The 19815-nt window shown below is 38.9% G+C and overlaps 1 protein-coding gene across 1 annotated transcript in view; it reads right to left on the reverse strand.

The window, feature by feature from the left end:
* The window catches only part of PHLPP1 (PH domain and leucine rich repeat protein phosphatase 1), a 212594-nt gene that overhangs the window by 47399 nt on the left and 145380 nt on the right, over window positions 1-19815 (reverse strand). Inside the window, exons 5-8 of the mRNA XM_067698892.1 lie at window positions 9960-10106; window positions 9115-9345; window positions 3116-3318; window positions 1746-1806 (exon numbers count right to left, since the gene is read on the reverse strand). Of these exons, the coding sequence (XP_067554993.1) occupies window positions 1746-1806; window positions 3116-3318; window positions 9115-9345; window positions 9960-10106 (642 nt within the window). The remainder of the gene's footprint in view (window positions 1-1745; window positions 1807-3115; window positions 3319-9114; window positions 9346-9959; window positions 10107-19815) is intronic.

Genomic DNA, 19815 nt, shown 5'->3' on the forward strand with positions numbered 1-19815 from the left:
TTAGAGTAAAAGTTTTTGCTATTATATCAACTTTTCAACTAAAATATAGAAAAGAAGGCATTATTTTCTGTTTAGTGTTTATATAGGTACACACGGTTCTGGCTTTGAAGCTCTACAGATTGACACACTTAATTACTTTATGGTACAGTAGTTAATCCCTAAAACATCTCAGTAAGATAGGTGAGTGAAAGTACCCTTCAGTATAAGCAACCTCACCATATAGCAATACAATTCCTCTTAAGTGATAAAATAACCTAGAACTTTGAACTTGAGGAACTCTAAGAACCTAGTAAACACTATAATGAGTAACAGCTCAGTTCCTTTAGAGAACATAAATACACAAGAGAGGGTGAAATACCTAGAGCTATGTGAGGGGAAGCAGAGGTTTTTCTATGAGAATGTCCTACAGTTTGGGAGGTGGATGAGGCAGAGCACGTTACAGTAAAGATGCTGGACATGCGAGTTAAAAACAAGATGAATAGCATTTAAGTGCAGAATTCAGGGACCAGCATGACATAAGAGTCTCCAATTCAGTCTCACTTAGGGGTTTCAATGGGAACCATTTGCCAATTATATACTATAAATAAAAGAAAAATAGATTCACTCTATGGCCAATTCTCTGGAATAAATCTGTTCAAGATATTTATATGCACCCATGTATGCAAACCCCACTCCTGTACTCTTATTTAAATGCTGAAGATAATAATATTCAAGGCTGACAGAAAAAAAAAAAGAACTTAGGTAGTGTCTGACTTAAAATTCATTAAACAAAACTGTCTGACATGAATTTAGTAGGAAATGTATGAAGCACTACTCATAAAGGATTTTATAATTATAAATTTCTAATAAAACCAACTGTAATCATTCTCACATCCGCTAAATTCTGACATAATTATGATTGAGAATATTATTAAAATATCTAGGTTTGTGCACTTTCATGACTAAAGGCAAATTCTGCACCTGACAAATCACATATCAGTTGTATCAGATTTTACACACTGACATGAGTTAACAGTTGTCACGTTGACAGGGCCACATGCTCCCACGTACTGTGGTCATTCAGAAAAGTCTTGGTTGTTACCTCTGGAATTAAGTTAAAAGTGAGTTTCAATTTAGTGTGTTGAGATTATGAAAGTCTAATTTGTGCAAATACATGCTTTGGGCCTTCAGGAAAAAGTCTACTACAATATTTGTGGGAACCAGAGTACACATGACACACTGTAGTAGTGAATTTGTATAAAAGGTGCTCACAAATGAGCTGAGAAAAGTGAGCAGGCTGTATGGAAGTCTTACTTTGGCAGTCTCAGCCAGCACTTTTTAAGAGTTCTTAGTAAGGAGATGTATATACAAAACGGAGGCAAAAAATCAAAGAGCTATATAGCACAACATATATTTTTAATGAAATTAACATTTCAGAGAAAGACATGAAGATATGGTTCATATAATTAAAGAAGTACTGGACCTTCCAGCCATACAACCCTCAACTGACTAATCTTTCAAGCATAAACCTGGCATTCAAACCGGTGTCCACATCAACATCTTGATTTTTCCGGTGTAAACTATAGTATACAAATGAAGTACATATTTTAACTGACAGACAGTTGCATGCATTTTTCAGAGGATAAGTATTCAACACTAGTGAATATCTTCATAAAACATAAAAAGTTCTTATGCCGAAGTTGAGACAGAATCATCTGAATAATTTTCAAGCAGACCCCAGAGTGCTCTAGGACTTGCTTTCTTACCTTGAAACATCCATGTAGGACAGATAATTCGGAACTGGGTAAACGTCAAGTTGGACAAGTTCTAGGAAGCAGAAAACAAAAACATTACCATTCAAGTGACACAGAGACTCTTTTTATATGTAGAATATCATTCTGTGCTTTATTCTCCATGGTTTATTTAGGTTAGGAAATACAATACACCCATTTGTTTAACTTTGACACTACAGGAAAGTACAAAGAACTTCTAATTTAATCACAAGATCTTATTCAGAGACTGAAATAAATCACTCATTCTACTTTCCTCCCTCTTTCTATCCACTTACTGTGGCACTCCTCTCGTTATGCATGCTAAATTTTATCTGGAAGATTAACTGTATGAATAGCATTTTTTTTTTTTTAAACATTCAGCTTGACAAATATTTGTTCAGCACGTAGTAGTAAATACTTGTTTCCATTCAGTTGTCTGATGGGAGGGAATGGAAATCTTCACTTCAGCAAACATATGCCCATACGACCTTTTCTGTTTCAGAACTGCCATGATTTCCAAATTCTAAGGAGGAGACCTTATTAAATGAGTAAGACTCTTGCTTTGTGGTGTCCCTGTGGGTATGTAATTTGGGTGTCTCTTAAGGTGAGCTCCTTTGTTGGTGGAGCAGGAAATCTGAGACCCTGAATGGAGTCTGTAACAGACCTCCCTTTCACTTTCATTCTCCAGATTTGCTATCTTAACAAGGGAGCCCAATCACCCCGCACCTTCCCCCCTGTCTGCCCTTCAAGGAGAAGAGCCAAATCACAAGTGGGAGTAACCTATCTAAATATCACAATAGGAGAAAAACAAATTAGGAACTTTAAAATCTTCCTTTCTGATTCCTTTAAATACCAAACCAGGATTCTTCTTTTATGATTTTTATATTAGCAAAATTGGAAAAACTTATTTTCCTAAATGAGGAAAGAAAAATCAAAGTGAGGCAGAGAAGATGGCACTGAGTAAATTCTTGGAACCAAAAGAGAAACTCTGGGGACTTCCCTGGTGGCGCAGTAGTTAAGAATCCGTCTGCCAATGCAGGGGACACGGGTTCGAGCCCTGGTCCGGGAAGACCCCACATGCCGTGTAGCAACTAGGCCCGTGAGCCACAACTACTGAGCCTGCGCTCTAGAGCCCGCGAGCCACAACTACTGAGCCCACGTGCCTACAGCCCGTGCTCTGCAACAAGAGAAGCCACTGCAATGAGAAGCCCGCACACCGCAACAAAGAGCAGCCCCTGCTCGCCGCAACTAGAGAGAGCCTGCATGCAGCAACGAAGACCCAACGCAGCCAAAAATAAATAAATTAAATAAATAAATTAAAAAAAAAAACAAAAGAGAAGTCTGATGTGGTCTTTGTTACATACCATTAGAAGAGGTATACAGTGCTTTCAGGAAATAGCCACAGATGTTTAATGTCACCAGTTGATTCCTTTCACAGTGTAAAACTTCAATGTTGTTGAAAACCATAGCATCTAGATCACGAAGCTTATTGTCGCGCAGATCAAGCTGAGTGACGTGAGGGAGAAAGTCCACTTCATCTGCTATTAGCTTCCTAATTAGGTTCAGTCTTGAGAGGAAAAGGACATAAATAGACACTATAATTAACTGCAATGTTATAAATAAACAGCCACACCCTCATATGGTGACTAACAAGAAGGACTCAAGTCTCACTCTGTCACAGTCCTCCATGATTTCTTTAATCTCTAGCTTCTTTAATAACTAGCCAGATTCTCTGGCTATTTCTAGCTACAATTCCATGAGGTCTTAACCTTGACAATATAATCTGAAACACAATTTAGATCATTAAGGCTGGAAGAGAAATATGCATATTGATTTTACGTTAGTTAATTTAAACGGAGAAAAAAATCATTTGAATGTTTACTTCCAAAGAATCTGGTTGAAAGAACACGAGTAACAAAACCCAGAATAACCCATTAAGCACATTACAACTACATGGATATTTAAGGAAAGAGAGAGGATGAGTGAGCAGGTAGATGAGCGGCGCCATAAAGGACAGAATTAATCGGTGAACTTGGGAAAAAAATAATGAATGGGAGCCAAATATACACCACAGACAGGTGTGCAAATATATCTGAATTTTCAGTTGGTTCTGGACCAAAGATTAATTACCAAAACTATCTCCAATTTTAAAATACTACTTGAAAGAGCAAAGTGCAGAAAATACTGAAAGTTGACATGTAGGATTCACTGAGAAGTCATAAAACAAAGGACAATAATGGGGATCAACAAGTTCAGGGCACAGGGAAAAACTGGCAGAGCCTCAGTCATAAGAAGTAGTTAGCTAATAGACTAAAGTTGCCATGAACGAGCTGGCAAGAAGATACGTAAGTAGTAATGGGGACTAGCAATCAATGTAACAAAAACACATCTAGCTTCAGAGTGGAGAAAAACAGATGAAAATCTCAATTCCTAGCTTGCCAGGCTACGCCTAACTCCTTTACAAACCAGCAAACAAGAGAACCTCCTGCTTCTCATTACAAAGCCAACAGAGCGCTGATATCACGCACTTGGTTAGAAGAGCATTAATACAAAGGCAGGAGCTTAGAAACAAGGCAAGTCTTCTCTGCAGTGATTTTCTGCCCTTTGAGAAAATAAAATAAAATGAGGGTAACTAAAATTTTAATAGCAATAGCATAAAGCCACTGAAACACAAGGATGAGTGACAAGACAGCAAAGAGCTAGGACTTGTCAACCTGCAAGAAGAGCATATTGCCTCTTCAAATGTCCCCAAGATGATTCTTTTTTTTTTTTTTTTTTTTGCTCCTTTTCTTATCTATTCCAGGTTATAAGATTAAAAAACTGGCCTCAACCCAGCAATTTGCCTATCTCCAAATGCTCACTAGATTACTAGAATATGTACACAGAATAAAAAGAAAAAAAAACCCAAATCTAATTTTGGATATAAGAGACTGCAGGAATTGAAAAAATGTCCCAGGTTCTCCCTAATCTACACTTTAAATTACCTTCACTACCATCTCCTCGCTGCCCCCCCCATTGTATTAACATTAACGTAATTAAACGGCTGGTTTAATGAGGAGACAAAAGAAAATCTATAAACAGGGAGGTTAGTCCCACTATTCACTTTAAATTGCCAAGTCTTATTAGGATGCAAATATCAAAAGTTTTCAGGCTCACACAATAATACAACTACTTAGGGTGACCTTTCAAAGAGGCAAAATGTGGTAAAAATTTTCTTCCAATAATCTCCTCAGTTAACACAGGCATTTTATTTATTTCATCAGTACTAACTGAGCATTTACTATGTGTTGATCGGCAGTATGAAAATGTTCTAGCTCCAGTTTGCTGCTCAACACTTTGCATATGTGACCTTGAGCAAGTCACCAAAGTCTCCGTTATGTCTAATTCTAACCCGTAAAATGGGGATGACACCTTCCTTGTCCTACAAGGCAGCTGAGAAAATCAAATGAACGTATGTGCTGGTGCTTTGCGAACAAGGAAAAGCCACGGTGATGATGATGATGACGATAACCTATGGCTTTGTGTCAATAAGAGATGAATAAAGTAAGGTGCTTGTCAACAGATTTAGTAATTTAGTGAGGAACCAGATATGCTTTAAAATATGAAGTATAAAGATACAAGTATGTGATAAATGTCATACATGACGTAAAATACAGAGAATGGTCAAAAAAGATGCTATGCAAGAGGAGCCATCTCATCTGAATCCCAAGGGCAGGAGGAATTCAACAGATGCAAATGGGAGAAGAAAGGCGTCCATGAGGAGTTGCTGAATGGCCTTCGGACTTAAGAGAAGAGCACAAGGTGAGTTTCATGCGTGGGTGTAGGGGTCCCTCAGGAGTGCAGGCTATGTGAGAGGAGTGAGAATATGGCTACAAAGGTGGGTTAGTCAATTAATATTTATCAAGTACTGTGCCTACTAAGCGCTAACACTGGGAACTCAAGGATACATAAATAAGATCAGTGCTTCTCAAGTTATCTTGGGTGAAGAACCTATTTTCTTTTTTTTTTAAATTTTATTTATTTATTTATTTATGGCTGTGTTGGGTCTTCGTTTCTGTGCGAGGGCTTTCTCTAGTTGCGGCAAGTGGGGGCCAGTCTTCATCGCGGTGCGCGGGCCTCTCACTATCGCGGCCTCTCTTGTTGCAGAGCACAGGCTCCAGACGCGCAGGCTCAGTAGTTGTGGCTCACGGGCCCAGTCACTCCGCGGCATGTGGGATCCTCCCAGACCAGGGCTCGAACCCGTGTCCCCTGCATTGGCAGGCAGATTCTCAACCACTGCGCCACCAGGGAAGCCCGAGGACCTATTTTCTAAACTTCTAATCCATCACAGATGTGTAGTCATATGCACATACCAGGACACAGCTCACCGCACAAGCAGCTCACCACTGCAAGTTCACCAACACCTAAACTAGTCTACTCCCTGTACAATGAGGTGAGTCTGCTTATATGAGTCTACTTGGATATTGTGGCAATGTCAAGTCACTGTGTGTTTCTAAGATATTAAGTCCCAATTTCTACACATATCTCATTGTAGAAAAGGAGCAAATAGTCAGTTTGCTAGCACAGGCTGGAGGACCACACTTTGAGCAGCTCTGAGCTAGCGCCTCATCCTCAAGGGATTCACAGGCTAGTGGGTTGAAACCAGATGCGAGCCCTTGAATATCTTGAACTAGAGAACTGAAGGCTCTGAGCAAGGCTGTGCTTGCTTGAGAGGCTGCACAATGGCAGCAGGCAGCTCAGCTAGGAGACAACAGCAGCAGCGAGAAGGCAAAGGAAGGGGCAAGGAGTCAAACTAGCGCGCGAGGACTGACGGGAGCTGGTGGCAGACTAGAAAATAAGAGTCAACAATTTTGTGTCTGGATAACCAATGGAGCAGTGTGGCTATCAGCAAAATTAGGAATCCAGGGGAAAGAACTAGTTGAATAGAAAGAAATTAAACTCTGTTTCGCATGTAATTTGGGTGAGTGTGTCAATAGGAGAAAGCAAGGTGAAATTATCCTGCTGGCAGCTGAAGTGGAATTAATCCCAAGAAGAGAAATAAGAGTTAGAGAAAAATTGAGGAATATTTACCATGGAGATGAAAGGTAAATGATGAAGTGAGTACAGGGAACCAACCACCAAGGCACAAAACAGAAAGAAAGAGAGGTGATCGAGGAGAAAGACGTAATATCCACATTTTGGACAGAGAAGAGGAGAAATTATTAATGATGCCATAGAAGAAACAATATCAGACTCAAAAATGTGAATATGAGAAAAAGAATAAGATTAAAAGAAAAATGACTACTTTTAATCTGATGTAATATTTCCATCTGAAGGAATAAAAATTCAATCAATAAAATTAGCCCTCTGCTTACAGAAACTAAGTGAAACTCCCCTTAAATCATTCTACTAGCTTCAGTTTAAAATATTAAGGCAGAATTATAAGCAAATCTGACCAGATTTCTGCCCCCTCAGCTCAGTGGTCTGAAGGGAAGCAGTTACCTACTCATGATCATTCAACATTTACATGTACAAAAGTCTATTCTGGTATTTAAATATCCTGTAACTAATCTCATCTAAAAAAGACCCAATTAGAACTAGAAATCTGAAGAATTTACGAAGCTCTTAATAAGAAGTTACTTCCAAACATATTAGATTGATCTCGTTTGTAAGCTAATTCAGATCAAGAAAAATGATGCTTTCTTACCCATACCAGGTAACTTATAAATCCCCTCATGCTTGCTACCTGAGGTCAAAAGGACCATTGTTATACCTCTGGGTGGCTGAATTTAAAAAGGGCTCAAATTCTTGAATATGAAGGTTTTCTAAACCCAAGTGACTCAGAGGCAAATAACGTTAACAATTTAGAAAGTTAACAAGACAAAGTGTTCAGTTCCCTATCCTGTCTCACTCCAAAAAGTTCTCAAAGTCAGATAAATTATTACCATTTGAACTCCCTGAACTAAGAATTCTAGGTCTGCAAATTGCTAACACTTCCCCAGGTGCGCAGGCTTGATTCCTTTAGTCTGAGGAAAGGTAAAGCAAATCAACTCTTTGTGGGACTGGAAAGAATGGGTTCCCCGCGGCCAAACCATAAGAATGGAGATGAAAGGGGAGCAAAAGGTGATGCTGCTTTATACTGATGAACAGGCCTGAGTGAGGGTCTGGGGTTATCACCAGAGAGGAAAGTGGGTAGTAAAACAAGGAAAGAACCATCAAACAAAGAGGTGAAAAGATGCCAAGACTGACAGCTGAGCAGGGTTCATGAGTACGAGATCTCAGCAGGTAATAACAACAATATGTAACATGTGCTGGGAGAGTGAGGCATTTACTCCATTCCTTCCAAAACTCTATGAGTTAGATTCTGTTATTAACTGTAATCTAGAGATGAGGACACAGCTGCACAGAGACATTAAATGTCTCGCCCAAGATTTAATGTGGTCGTCACTCCCTGGTTAATGGGAAAGTTAGTTTGGCTGAAAAAGTATCAAATTGGGCAAGTTAATATTAAGGCCTAAACCTAATATGTTGCTTTGCAGGAACTCAAGCCCAATGACAGGTTCTTGTTTTTCCTTAAAAAAAGAGAAATTTAGAATGGCTTCCTCCTTGTGTATTGGTTCTTTGTGCATTAGAAAGTAAAACTGAAGTTTACACACGAAGGGATGATGACTGGGCATCTGTGATGTAGCAAGGATTGTGTTAGTGTTTTCAGCTGGAGTTTAGTGTGATCAGATTCAAAATGCAGGTTCCCTTGTTCTTGCAAGGGGTGAGAGTGGAGGTTCTGGCCAAACTTGGGCCTACCAAGAGAGTATGAGTTTTACATTTTTGTAAAGAACTGTAAACTAAGGGCAGACCCATCTGGATAGAGAGAGAGAGAGGAAATTAAAGTAAGTAAATTAAATCAGTAATAAATTTAATTTAATGAATATATTATATTAAGGAAGCCAAGGAAGGGAAAAAAAAATTTGAGAGATGCTCAATGGTGTCAACTAGCCTCAAGCCACAGAAAAGTAGGAATAAGAGAGAAAAATATCCACTTGGCTCTTGATACAGTTTTCATTGACCATAAACAGCTCTCTCTGACTCGATGGGCCTACTGATTCACGCTAATTAAAACTGGGCTCAAACTTGCAAAATCAACTAAGACCTTCAAGATAGGTGGTCACTCATCAGTGAGAAAAAAATTTTTTAACAAGTTTCAGGCATGAGCAGACCCTACTACCAATCATTATACTTCCCTCTGGGCAAAAATAGCAAAGCGGGCCCTTACTGCAACTAACCAGCCTGCTTGCCTCGACAGAAGAATGCCACCAAAAGGGCTATAACCTACCCCCCAAATATAAGCCAACCACTCAAATGGGATATATTTCTTTAAAATGGTTACCTTAGATCCACATGTTTAATGTGAGGCATTTTCCTTAAAGCCTGTAGCCTAAGAGTCTCCATACAGTTTCCAGACATGCACAGCTTCTCCACAGCAGTCAGTTTCTCCAATACCTCTGGAATGTCAGTGAATTCATTGAAAGAAAGACCAAGATAACTAAGCTGATGCATGTTCTCCAACTCAGCAGGAAGGGTCTGGAGAAAGTTTCCATCCAACAAAAATGTCTGTAAGCTATTAAAGAAAACATAAGAATTAGAAAGAGAGTGTATAAATTTTACATCTTTATTATTAACATACGAGTTCCATAAGTATAGATCATATTACCAGAAAAAGAAAATATACTATTCTTTGCAAAATGCTAAGGACAGGGCCTGAGGCAATAATACACCAGAGAGAAATGATCAGAGATAAACATCTTAATCTTTTACTGAAAACGAAAATTATGACCAATTTTCCCAACTTGGATAGGGATAAATGAGAACAACACAAGCTGACTGCAGTGTGAATCTGCCCAAATTCCCATCTTTCATTGTTATTCTAAAAAATTAACTTCTAGGTCTTAGAATTCAACATAACTCAGGAAATGAGAAAGTAACCCCTCCTCCCATATTTAGACACATTCACCTGTAGGGTCTTCGTTCTAAACAAGTATATTTTAATTTTTTACAAGAATCTGAAAGAAGCTAACAAATGAACTCTACACAAGAGCATGATCTCTTGATTTGGGACCAAGAGACCAACATACGACCAACATAACAAGTTAACTAATCTCATGTGCTGCGACCCTGATGCAGCTTTCTGGGGGTTTCTGAGAGATACTTTGCAGCAGGGTTTGAAGTACATACTTGTGCATATCTCCAGCGGCTGCCGGGACTGCTCGGAGGGCATTGCAGGACACATTCAGCTCGGCCAGGGTCGGAATATTGCAGACTGCTAATGGGAAGTCCCCTAAATGATTATTGGAAAGGTTAAGACTCTTCAACTTGCTGAACCTATTATAATAAAAGGAAAGAAAAGACAAATATCATAGATGCATAACATCACATGATTTTGGCATAGCCTTAGAGATAATCTAGTCCAACTCTAATTCAGCTGAGCAGAAAAAGGAGCCCTCAGAGGGTAAGCAAGCAGCAGAGCTGGAGTGCACATCTTCAGACCCTAAGGCCAGCGTTTTACCTAAAATATAAAGATTACATTTAAGAACAAACGTCACTCTAAAATAAGGTTGAATATTTGAGGCGGTGAGTTTGCTGGAGTTTTTTAGCTTCACCTTGGCTAGCTTAATTAACACCCATGTGAATGACAACAGAGAGGAAGGAAAAGAACACCGATGTAGCTCTTCAGGATTTCTGTTACCCCAGACAAGTCAAAAACTTTTCTGCTTCCCTGCTCTCCAATCCAAACCTGAAATAACAAAAACTTCACAATTAATCAAAACTACACTCTCTCTAAGGGTACCAGTTTTGCAGTTCCAAACTGAAGAACCAATGACCATTCCTCAGTCTCGATCCTGCTAACCACACGCCCTTCCATGAAGAGCTCTTCTCATCTCACTCTAAGGACACTTTCCTCACCTAGCCTCTTCCTAGCTCTCTCCAACCTTTCCTCCTTTTCTTCTCTTTTCTTCCCCATCTCCTCTTTCCTACCCTACAGTTAGGTACTCCTCACAGATGTGCTCTTTGTTTCTTCTCTCTTTACATTGTCTCCCTTGGAAAGCATTTTACTACCCTGTGGACAACTCTCTCTAACCCTATCACACAGCATCTCCTCTCTGTTGACCCACACTACAACATTTCCAGGCCAAAACCGAACATACCATCTTTATCCCAGACCTGCACTTCCTCCTGCTCTATTTTTGTTAATGGCTCTTTCATTTTCTCAGTTGTCCAAGCAATTAAAGCAATTCAAGAAGTCACCTCTAGGGCTTCCCTGGTGGCGCAGTGGTTGAGAGTCCGCCTGCCGATGCAGGGGACACGGGTTCGTGCCCCGGTCCGGGAAGATCCCACATGCCGCGGAGCGGCTGGGCCCGTGAGCCATGGCCGCTGAGCCTGCGCGTCCGGAGCCTGTGCCCCGCAGCGGGAGAGGCCACAGCAGTGAGAGGCCCACGTTCCACAAAAAAAAAAAAAAAGTCACCTCTAAGTTTGAGGGCACTTCTCTGTGTACTCTCACATTTGGCCCATTGCCAACCTCGAGAACGTTTTCTATTTGAGATGAGAATCAGATTAGTTATTGCATTATGCTAATTATTTTATAAACTGGCCAAGCCTAAATACTAGGCAATGTGTACTATGCCTAGAACAGACACATCTTAAAAATAAACCCAATTCAATCCAATCAGCATTTTAAAGAAACTGTCATGTGACCTCTTTATTGAATTTTATAATAAAAAATGTAAAGCTTTGTTCTAAATGGCTATGTAAATTTTATTCTAAATAGAAAGCTGACAATGTACCTATCTGACAGACTGATAGCTATTTTGACAGAGTAATTTTATTTTATTTGTTTATTTTTGGTGGGGGTGAAATTGAAAAGAATAGTTTTATTGCTTTGCCAGGCAAAGGGAGCCACAGAGGGCCAATGCTTTCAAAACTGAGTGTCCGGACCTGCAGGGGGTAGTGAGGAGTTTTATGGTAATGGTTCAAAGAGGAGGGTGTGATCAGCTCATGGACCTTCTTCTGATTGGTTGGTGGTGAGGTAAGTGGGAGTCAGCATCCTCAACCTTCTGGTTCCAGCCAGTCCGTGGTCTGCCTGTTGCGGCAGCAGAGTTAACTTCTCCCACCTGGCGGGGGTTTCAGTATCTGGTTTCAGGACTTAATGAAGCCCAGGTTCTTGATGTCTCATGGCAGAAACAATTCAGTGAGAGACAAAGTTGGTAGGTAAGAAGTGGATTTATTTCGAGAAACACACTCCACAGATAGAGTGTGGGCCATCTCAGAAAGCGAGAGCAGCCGACAGAGTAATTTTAAAGTAAAAAACAAAACAAAACTTAAGAATTACTGCTAAACGTGAATAATCATTTTAAAATTTGTTTTGTATTTTATGATTTGACTCATTAGTCCTACTTAAAACAAAGAGTGTTTATTCTGTATTCTGATTATCTATGACCTATCTAACACACAAGCTAGAATTAGAGGGTCTATTATTCCTAGCCCAGGGGTTCTCAAAGCATGGTTGGGGGACTGTGGAAGAGGTCCTTGAGATCCTTTCAGGATATTCTCAAGGTCAAAACTATTTTCATAACAATACTAAGATGTCATTTGACTTTTGCCACTCTCATTTTCTCCCAAGTGTCCAGTGGAGATTTCCAGATGGTACATGTCTTTGTGATAGCACACCTGATTAGAAACAGAAGGAGACTTGAGAATCCAACTATCTTCTACTTAAGCCAGGCATTAAAAGAGTTGCAACAATATAAAATAATAACATTCTTCTCCCTATTTTTTCTTGTTATAGAAGGTAGTTATTTTTCATAAAAAATACATATGTTAACAAGAATGGGGTTTATTATTTTTCTAAATGAATTACTATATATGAAAATATTTCTGTTTAAATTTCTAACACAGTAAATATCAACAGTTTAATCCACAGAAATAAAAGCTGCTTAGGGTCCCCAATTTTTGAGACAGTAAAACAGTCTTGAAATAGGGTTGCCAGATAAAATACAGGACATCCAGTTAAATTTGTATTTCAGATAAACAACAAATAATTTTTTAGTAGAAGTATGTCTCAAATGTTGCATGAGACATACTTATGCTAAAAAATATATATTCTTTTTTTTCTGAAATTCAAATTTAACTAGATGCTTTTTTTCTTCTAATTCTGGAAACTGTATCCTGAAATAGATAAAACTGCTCTTCTAGTCCAAACAAAAACAGGACCCTACCTTCTAGATTTGTATCCTCATTTGTTAGAACTGGCCACAGTTTTAAAATATGCATGCAATTAAACTGAACTTTTTAAAAAAAAAGTTCCTCTAGGAAGGAAAAAGACCCTAGACATTATCCAAAACAATATAGCACAAAGACTTCAGAAAGTGGAGAACAGAAGGATTACAATTCCAGTAATTACTCAAGATGGAAAGTGGAAGCATTGGCTTTTGGAAAAGTATTTGTCAATAACAGGGGGATAAAAGGTATATTCATCTATGCAAACAAATTTATTAGGACCATACCATTCCTGAGAAGAAAGGCAAGCAGCAGTGAGTTGAATGAGTAAAAGGCAGCTGACAAACTTGAATGGAAGAGAAAAAAAATAGTTAAGTACAGGCCAAGTGCCCCTATAGAACAAGGAGTTTGGGCTCCCTTGGCCTAGAGCTGTACTGTTTGGTACAAATACCACGAGACCCAGGTGCATCTGAAATGCACCCGAGCATCTGAAATGGGGCTAGTCAAAACTGACATGTTCTCTAATTATAAAATACACACTGGATTTCAAAGACTTAGTACAAAAAAGAATGTAAACTCGGGCTTCCCTGGTGGCGCAGTGGTTGAGAGTCCGCCTGCCGATGCAGGGGACACGGGTTCGTGCCCCGGTCTGGGAGGATCCCGCGTGCCGCAGAGCGGCTGGCCCCGTGAGCCATGGCCGCTGAGCCTGCATGCCCGGAGCCTGTGCTCCGCAATGGGAGAGGCCACAGCAGTGAGAGGCCCGCGTACCGCAAAAGAAAAAACGAATGTAAATTCTATTAATAATTTTTTAGAACTGATAATTTTGATACATTGAATTAAATAAGCTATATTATTAACATTAATTTCACCTGTTTCTTCTTCCTCTTCCTCAATGTGGCTACCAGAAAATTTAAGATACTTATGTGGTTCACATTATATTTCCATTAGAGAAGCATTCTCTCCATACTAACAATAAGCAGGATCCTGGAATTCCTTACCCAAATGACACCTTATCTGTTTTCAGTGCTTGTGTGGGCCTCTTCCCTGGGCCCATCCGCCCATGAGTATGTGCACCCATAGGCCCCAGGAGTGGACAGAGCTTGGACACATGGGCTGTGTGTCCTGCAGGATGAGGAATAGAGTCGGAGATGGATAAAGATGAGATTTGGGCCACTGAGCCAGTTCCCCCACATACAGCCATATCCAGTGCAGAATCCCAAGGGGTCTGAGGATTATATAGACAGAATTCAATAAATTTGAATCTAGAGGTCATCATAAAAGTATATTTGTGAAGGTAGGAGGCGAGAATGTGTTTTATTTAACAGTTTGTTAGCTTAATTTTAAATTAAATATTTAGATATGTGGGCTGGGGCCTCCATTTATACTCTTGCCCTAGACCTATACATTTTAAGGGCTGATTCTGATTTATAAGTGTCCTAAGTTTCTCTCGTTCCCTCTCCACCTCCTTCGTAGCCTGCCCTGCACAGCCCATCCCCCAAATTCTTCCCAGAAAAGAACACGACGTTCAGTAGACTTGTTTAGCAAACAAAGCATGGATTGTTTCTGAGAACTCAAGTTCTTGATCAGAACACAGTAAAACTCATCTGTTTTGGAAACTCTAACCCTTAGCCTTCTTAGAGGTCCACTTTTTCTTTATTTATGTAGAAAGCAGTCAGATTATAGGCATCTGCCAATTCAAAAACCCCTTCTTAGAAAAATAAAAGTCCACCTAGAATCCACTTCCCTCTGGTCTTCAAATGGGTGAAACAGATACCTGAAGGCAATGTTTAAGAGAAAGATAAGAGATCAAAGTGGGGAGTGGGTGACCTTTCCTCCCTTTACCTTCATTTTAAAAGAATGCAGAGGAGAGAGCAAGGTGACAGCACACTGTTACAGAAGAAAAGACCAGAAATCTCTAAGTCTCCTACAAAATTAAAGACTTTTAGCTCTGTCATGCTAACAGGTGAGACAGATAAGTTATCAAATGTGCACAGGCTCAGATTCTAAAATAAAACTTGGCTGGCTTTGGAAAAAAATGCATATTTGGTGAAATATTTTAAATAATTTTATTTTTGAAACTAATATTACAGTTCTTAAACCTTAAAATTAAATCCTTGAAATGATGTTACATTATATTCAATCAGGCTGCAGATATCCCCTCAGAGCTGTTCAATATAGGAAGTAGAGATGATCAGAGCATCACAAAATTTACGACTAATAAAAATTATTTTAATGACGATTGTAATAATTACAGTTATGAGTTTATCAATAACAAGAAAGGATTCTTTTTGATACTGTAGAAACTAAAAGGACAAGAAACTGCGTGGTTTGTTTTTTAAAAACATCTGTTATACGTACACACACACACACACACACACACACACACAGTGCCAAGGCTAAAGAAAGCTACTTAAAGTAGCTATACCTTCCTTATTTCTCAGGGCTATCAAAAGTGAGAACAGACGGGGCCTTTCATTTCCCAGGGTCATAGACAAAGAAACTAGGCTCAGAGAAATGGTGTGACTATCACATACAACTTGAATCTACTGCCTTTCAACATCAGTACTACTTCTCATCTCTCCCGCCCTTCTTTTATTACATCTTATTAAAGAGTTAAATGTAAATAGATATCACTTACTAACAATTCTAAGTCACAGGTCAAAGAACTGCCTCAGAGTAGTGTGTGGAAAGCACTCCTTTTTCACCCTCATTTCCCTCTATAGAGGGTGGCATTATCAGCCCTGGAGGATAATGAATATTTTGAACACTATGTACATTTACCTTCAAACAAATTCAGGCACAGTCCATGCTCCCAAACTACCCAACAACCTGAAAAGACTGACTTCACTTTCCAGAGCAAGCAGAATGCTTTAAGGAAAGAGATATTAACTCATGTTCATTTGTTTCATATAGAGCTCAGAGTAGGGAAAAGAAATCAAGTTAACATTTAACAGTAATCTTAGTTCTCTAAATGAAGTTACATGGCACAGTATCACATTTAGCAAATGGCCTCTCTTTATTTTCTAAGGAGCACTTGCTCCCAATGATTTTAGTCTGCAGTATTTATGGGTGCCCAATGCCATCCACATAAGATATCACAGTTGAGAAAAACAAACACACAAATGCTGTCAAGTTTCATATACCGCCCTGTCCTGGGCGTGTTTTATTATGATCACTGATGTCCTTAATCTTTTCTCCTTTCTCAGCATTTATCCATTCAGTCTATCCACACTCAAAAATTTATGTACAAGGTTCTTTCTGCATCTGAGTTAAAGGTAAGGGCTACATAGCCTGTATAGATTTAGGAAATAAAACCAAATAAACAGCATGATAACTATTTGGAGACATAATACTAATTAGCTTTAGATCCATCTAAATCTTTAGTAATTTTCCTTCCAGGAACTAAGGGTACAGTACTAGGAAAACTTGACTGTAAAAGAAAATGACAGTATGGTAGAAGTAGTTCTATTTTAAAACATATTCTAAATGTGCTTAAAATGAGTGTCACACACTACACTCATGAAGCGGAAACCACATTTGTCTTACTCAACAGAGTCAAAGAAAAATCAATATTACTTTCTGGAGTTATTATTCCCCACAAGTGGGTCAGTTAAAAAAAGACTCCCTGGGTGACTGGATTTCCGTATCATAGTAACAGTCTAAGTTTAACTTGTTTTTTTCCCGTGGGGGGACAGGCTAATACATGTTGGAAATCATTAGGCTTCGGTACTAAGTAATGAAGGCCCTGCTTGAGGACTGGAGCTGTAAGCCTAGCTCCAGGCTTAGCCCTCTGCCTTCCATTAATTATTAATTATGAAAAGCAGGTTCCCTCATGGTCTGGAGAGCTGCACCTTAGTGGAGAGATGCCAACTCTCAGTGCTCTGTAATACAAACTGTATTGCTTTTCAGAGAAAAATTGCTTTTATTTGGTGACCAAATTAATACATGCTCTTTTTAACAAGTCAAACTCTAGAAGCATGTAAACAAAATGTTAACAGTCTGCTACTTCCTTCCAAATCTCATCCTCCCGAGATAACCAGTGTCTAGAGTCTAGTATATATCCTTCCAAAGCTTTTCTTCCTTGTAAAACACATACATGCGTAAGTGGGTGATAACCTCCCTCCCTCATTTTTGAGTGGGACTGTACCACACGCTTCTCTTCTACAACTTGTTTTCTCATCTAATACAAACAGATCATCTTTCTGCGTCAGTATGTTAAAATCTAACGCACTCTTCTGACAGCTGCATAATACACAGAGTACAAATGTGCCACCACCTATTCCATCCCTCTGCCGATCGACACGGAATGCTTCCGGTCCTTTGCTGATAGAAATAATTCAGCCTATTTGTTTGTGCATCAATGATTCTATTTTGCAGTATTTATGGGTGCCCAATGCCATCCACATTTTTGAAACCCAACAGGCTCTAAAAATTCAGAAGTTTTTCTTTGATTCATGTGGTGCCAAAAATGATTTAAACTTATGTGAATATTCATCTGTTCCCTTTAGAAATATAAACGTGTTTGCTTATGGGGTGCTGTCCCAAACCTCGAGGGAGGTGTTATACAATATACAGTAATATGCACCGTATTATCTTTAATAACCTGAAAATCTCTGAAATCTGAAACACAAATGGCCTCAAGAGTTTTGGATAACAGATTGTGAACCTGTATTTCTAAAAGTATAACTGTGGGTCTAAGAGTTTGTACAATTAAAATTTTTTTAAACTTTCTTATATTTTATATAACGTTTAAAGGTTACTTTCCATTTACAGTTATTACAGAAGATTGGCTATATTCCCCATGTTGTACAATACATCCTTGACCCTATCTTACATCCAATAGTTTGCATCTCCCACCCCTATATATATATTTTTAATCCATATGGCAAAATTACCAAAAAGTTGTAGAAATTCATACTCCCAATTGGCCACACAGGAGAGGGTTTCTTTCCACGCTACCTTCACTACCATTTAATGTTAGCATCCTTGGCATTATTGCTAATCTGATGGGCAAAAAGTTGTATCAGGTTATTTCAATTGCTATTTCTCAATGAAGTTTATCTTGTTATGAAGTTCATCTTCTTTGAAATACACAGTCATGTTCTTTGCCCATTTTTCTCCTGGTTTGTTCACCTTCTACTTATCAATTTGTAGGAGCTCCCTGAAAACCACGTGCCTCTTGGTGTCGTATGACGCATGTGTGTCACAGGACACTCTAGCCTATGGTTTCATTTTTCCCGCTTTGCTAATGCTGACTTTAGCCACACACTAATTTTAATTTTTATTTGCTCAAATGTGGACATTTTTTCCTGTATGGAGTCTGTTTTTCACCTTGCTTGAGAAGGTCCTCTTACCCTAACCCAAAGTGGAACAAATGTTCTCCTATATTTCCTTCTAATATTTATATATTTTATTTTTCACATTTAGATCTTTATTTCACCTGACATTTATTTTATGTTAGGTGGAGGTCTAACAATTTTTTTTCTGGTAGCTAATTATGCCAATATCATTTATTAAATAAACCATCCATTTCAATTTCCATTCAATTTAAATAAATTTCATAGAATAGGGGAAGAGAGAACAAAAAGAGAAGCTTAGTGCCCTTCCAGTAAAACAGATGAAGAAAAAGGCTTGGGTAAAAACAAGCTGCATTTACTTTTTCTTTCTCTTTTCTTTTTTTCCAAGAGAATTGATAAAATCAAGTGCCTGTATTTTTGTCCTTCCTAAGAGCCCACTTTGTGGTTTTGAGTCAGCAAAATGCTTTAATAAAATTATTAGTTTGATAGAGTAGCTTTTCTCTTTTCTCTTTAGAAGGACAAATCTTGGGAAGGGTATTAAAGTACATTTTGAAAATCTGTACTGAATGCACTTTCTCTCAAGAAACATTAGTTAAGTCAATGAATGAAAGACATCAGTCAGCAACTTCCTGATCCATCTTCCATGCACTCCTCAAATCCCAATTCCTTTAGTATGGAACTTTACTGGCTTATGAACTTAGTCCTACACCATGTTTTAATATTTTTGCCCCAATCCAGGAATGATAGAGGGCAACCTGAACATGCTCTGTTATGTAAGAAAGGCAAATAATCTGCAAAACAGTTAAGAGGCTCTCTCTCCTGGATGCAGGAGAAAAGAAAGGATACCTTTTACTCCATGTTCTTCTTGGACTTGTCTGCAGCTGTGGTGGCATGAGACACATTGGAATCTTTGGGCCTGCTTCAGAATTGCTGGGAACACCTACCCTTCAGACTCATCTCCTTTTAGCTCTCACCAAACTGTACTGTGCTGAAATTGAACTCTCATCGGTGACTTCTCCATTTCTTGGTGCGGCACTTTTTTCCTGTTGTCCCTTTACCACTTTGAAATGAATCCACGTGAACTTATGTATGCCATTCTGTTCCAAGGCTCAAATGGCCCACTGGCCTTGTTCCCAGCTAGCACCTGCCAGGGTCTTCTGGGAGGTTCAGTGCACCCAAATGCTAATGCAGCACACAGCCAGCTTCTCAATACTTGAGCAAAATAAACACAAACCACCCCATCTTCGTCCTAATCACCATAAATGACTGTCAGTATAACCAAAACAAGCATATTACCTTCTCATAGGACTAGAAAACAAAAATAAACACATGCATATTTTACCTGGATAAAATTTAAAATTTACAGCCACAGAAGAATTTGAGCAGCATTTTCCTAAGGACTGCTGCAAATGTGAAAAAGCAGAAAAAGTATACCAAAGCTACAATTCATAAACATAATTTTTCCAAAATAATAATCAAGGAAATAGAGAACACTCAGTGCTGGCAATAATTACAATGGA

This window comes from Pseudorca crassidens, chromosome 12 (assembly GCF_039906515.1).
Source record: "Pseudorca crassidens isolate mPseCra1 chromosome 12, mPseCra1.hap1, whole genome shotgun sequence".
Classification (NCBI taxonomy): Eukaryota; Metazoa; Chordata; class Mammalia; order Artiodactyla; family Delphinidae; genus Pseudorca; species Pseudorca crassidens.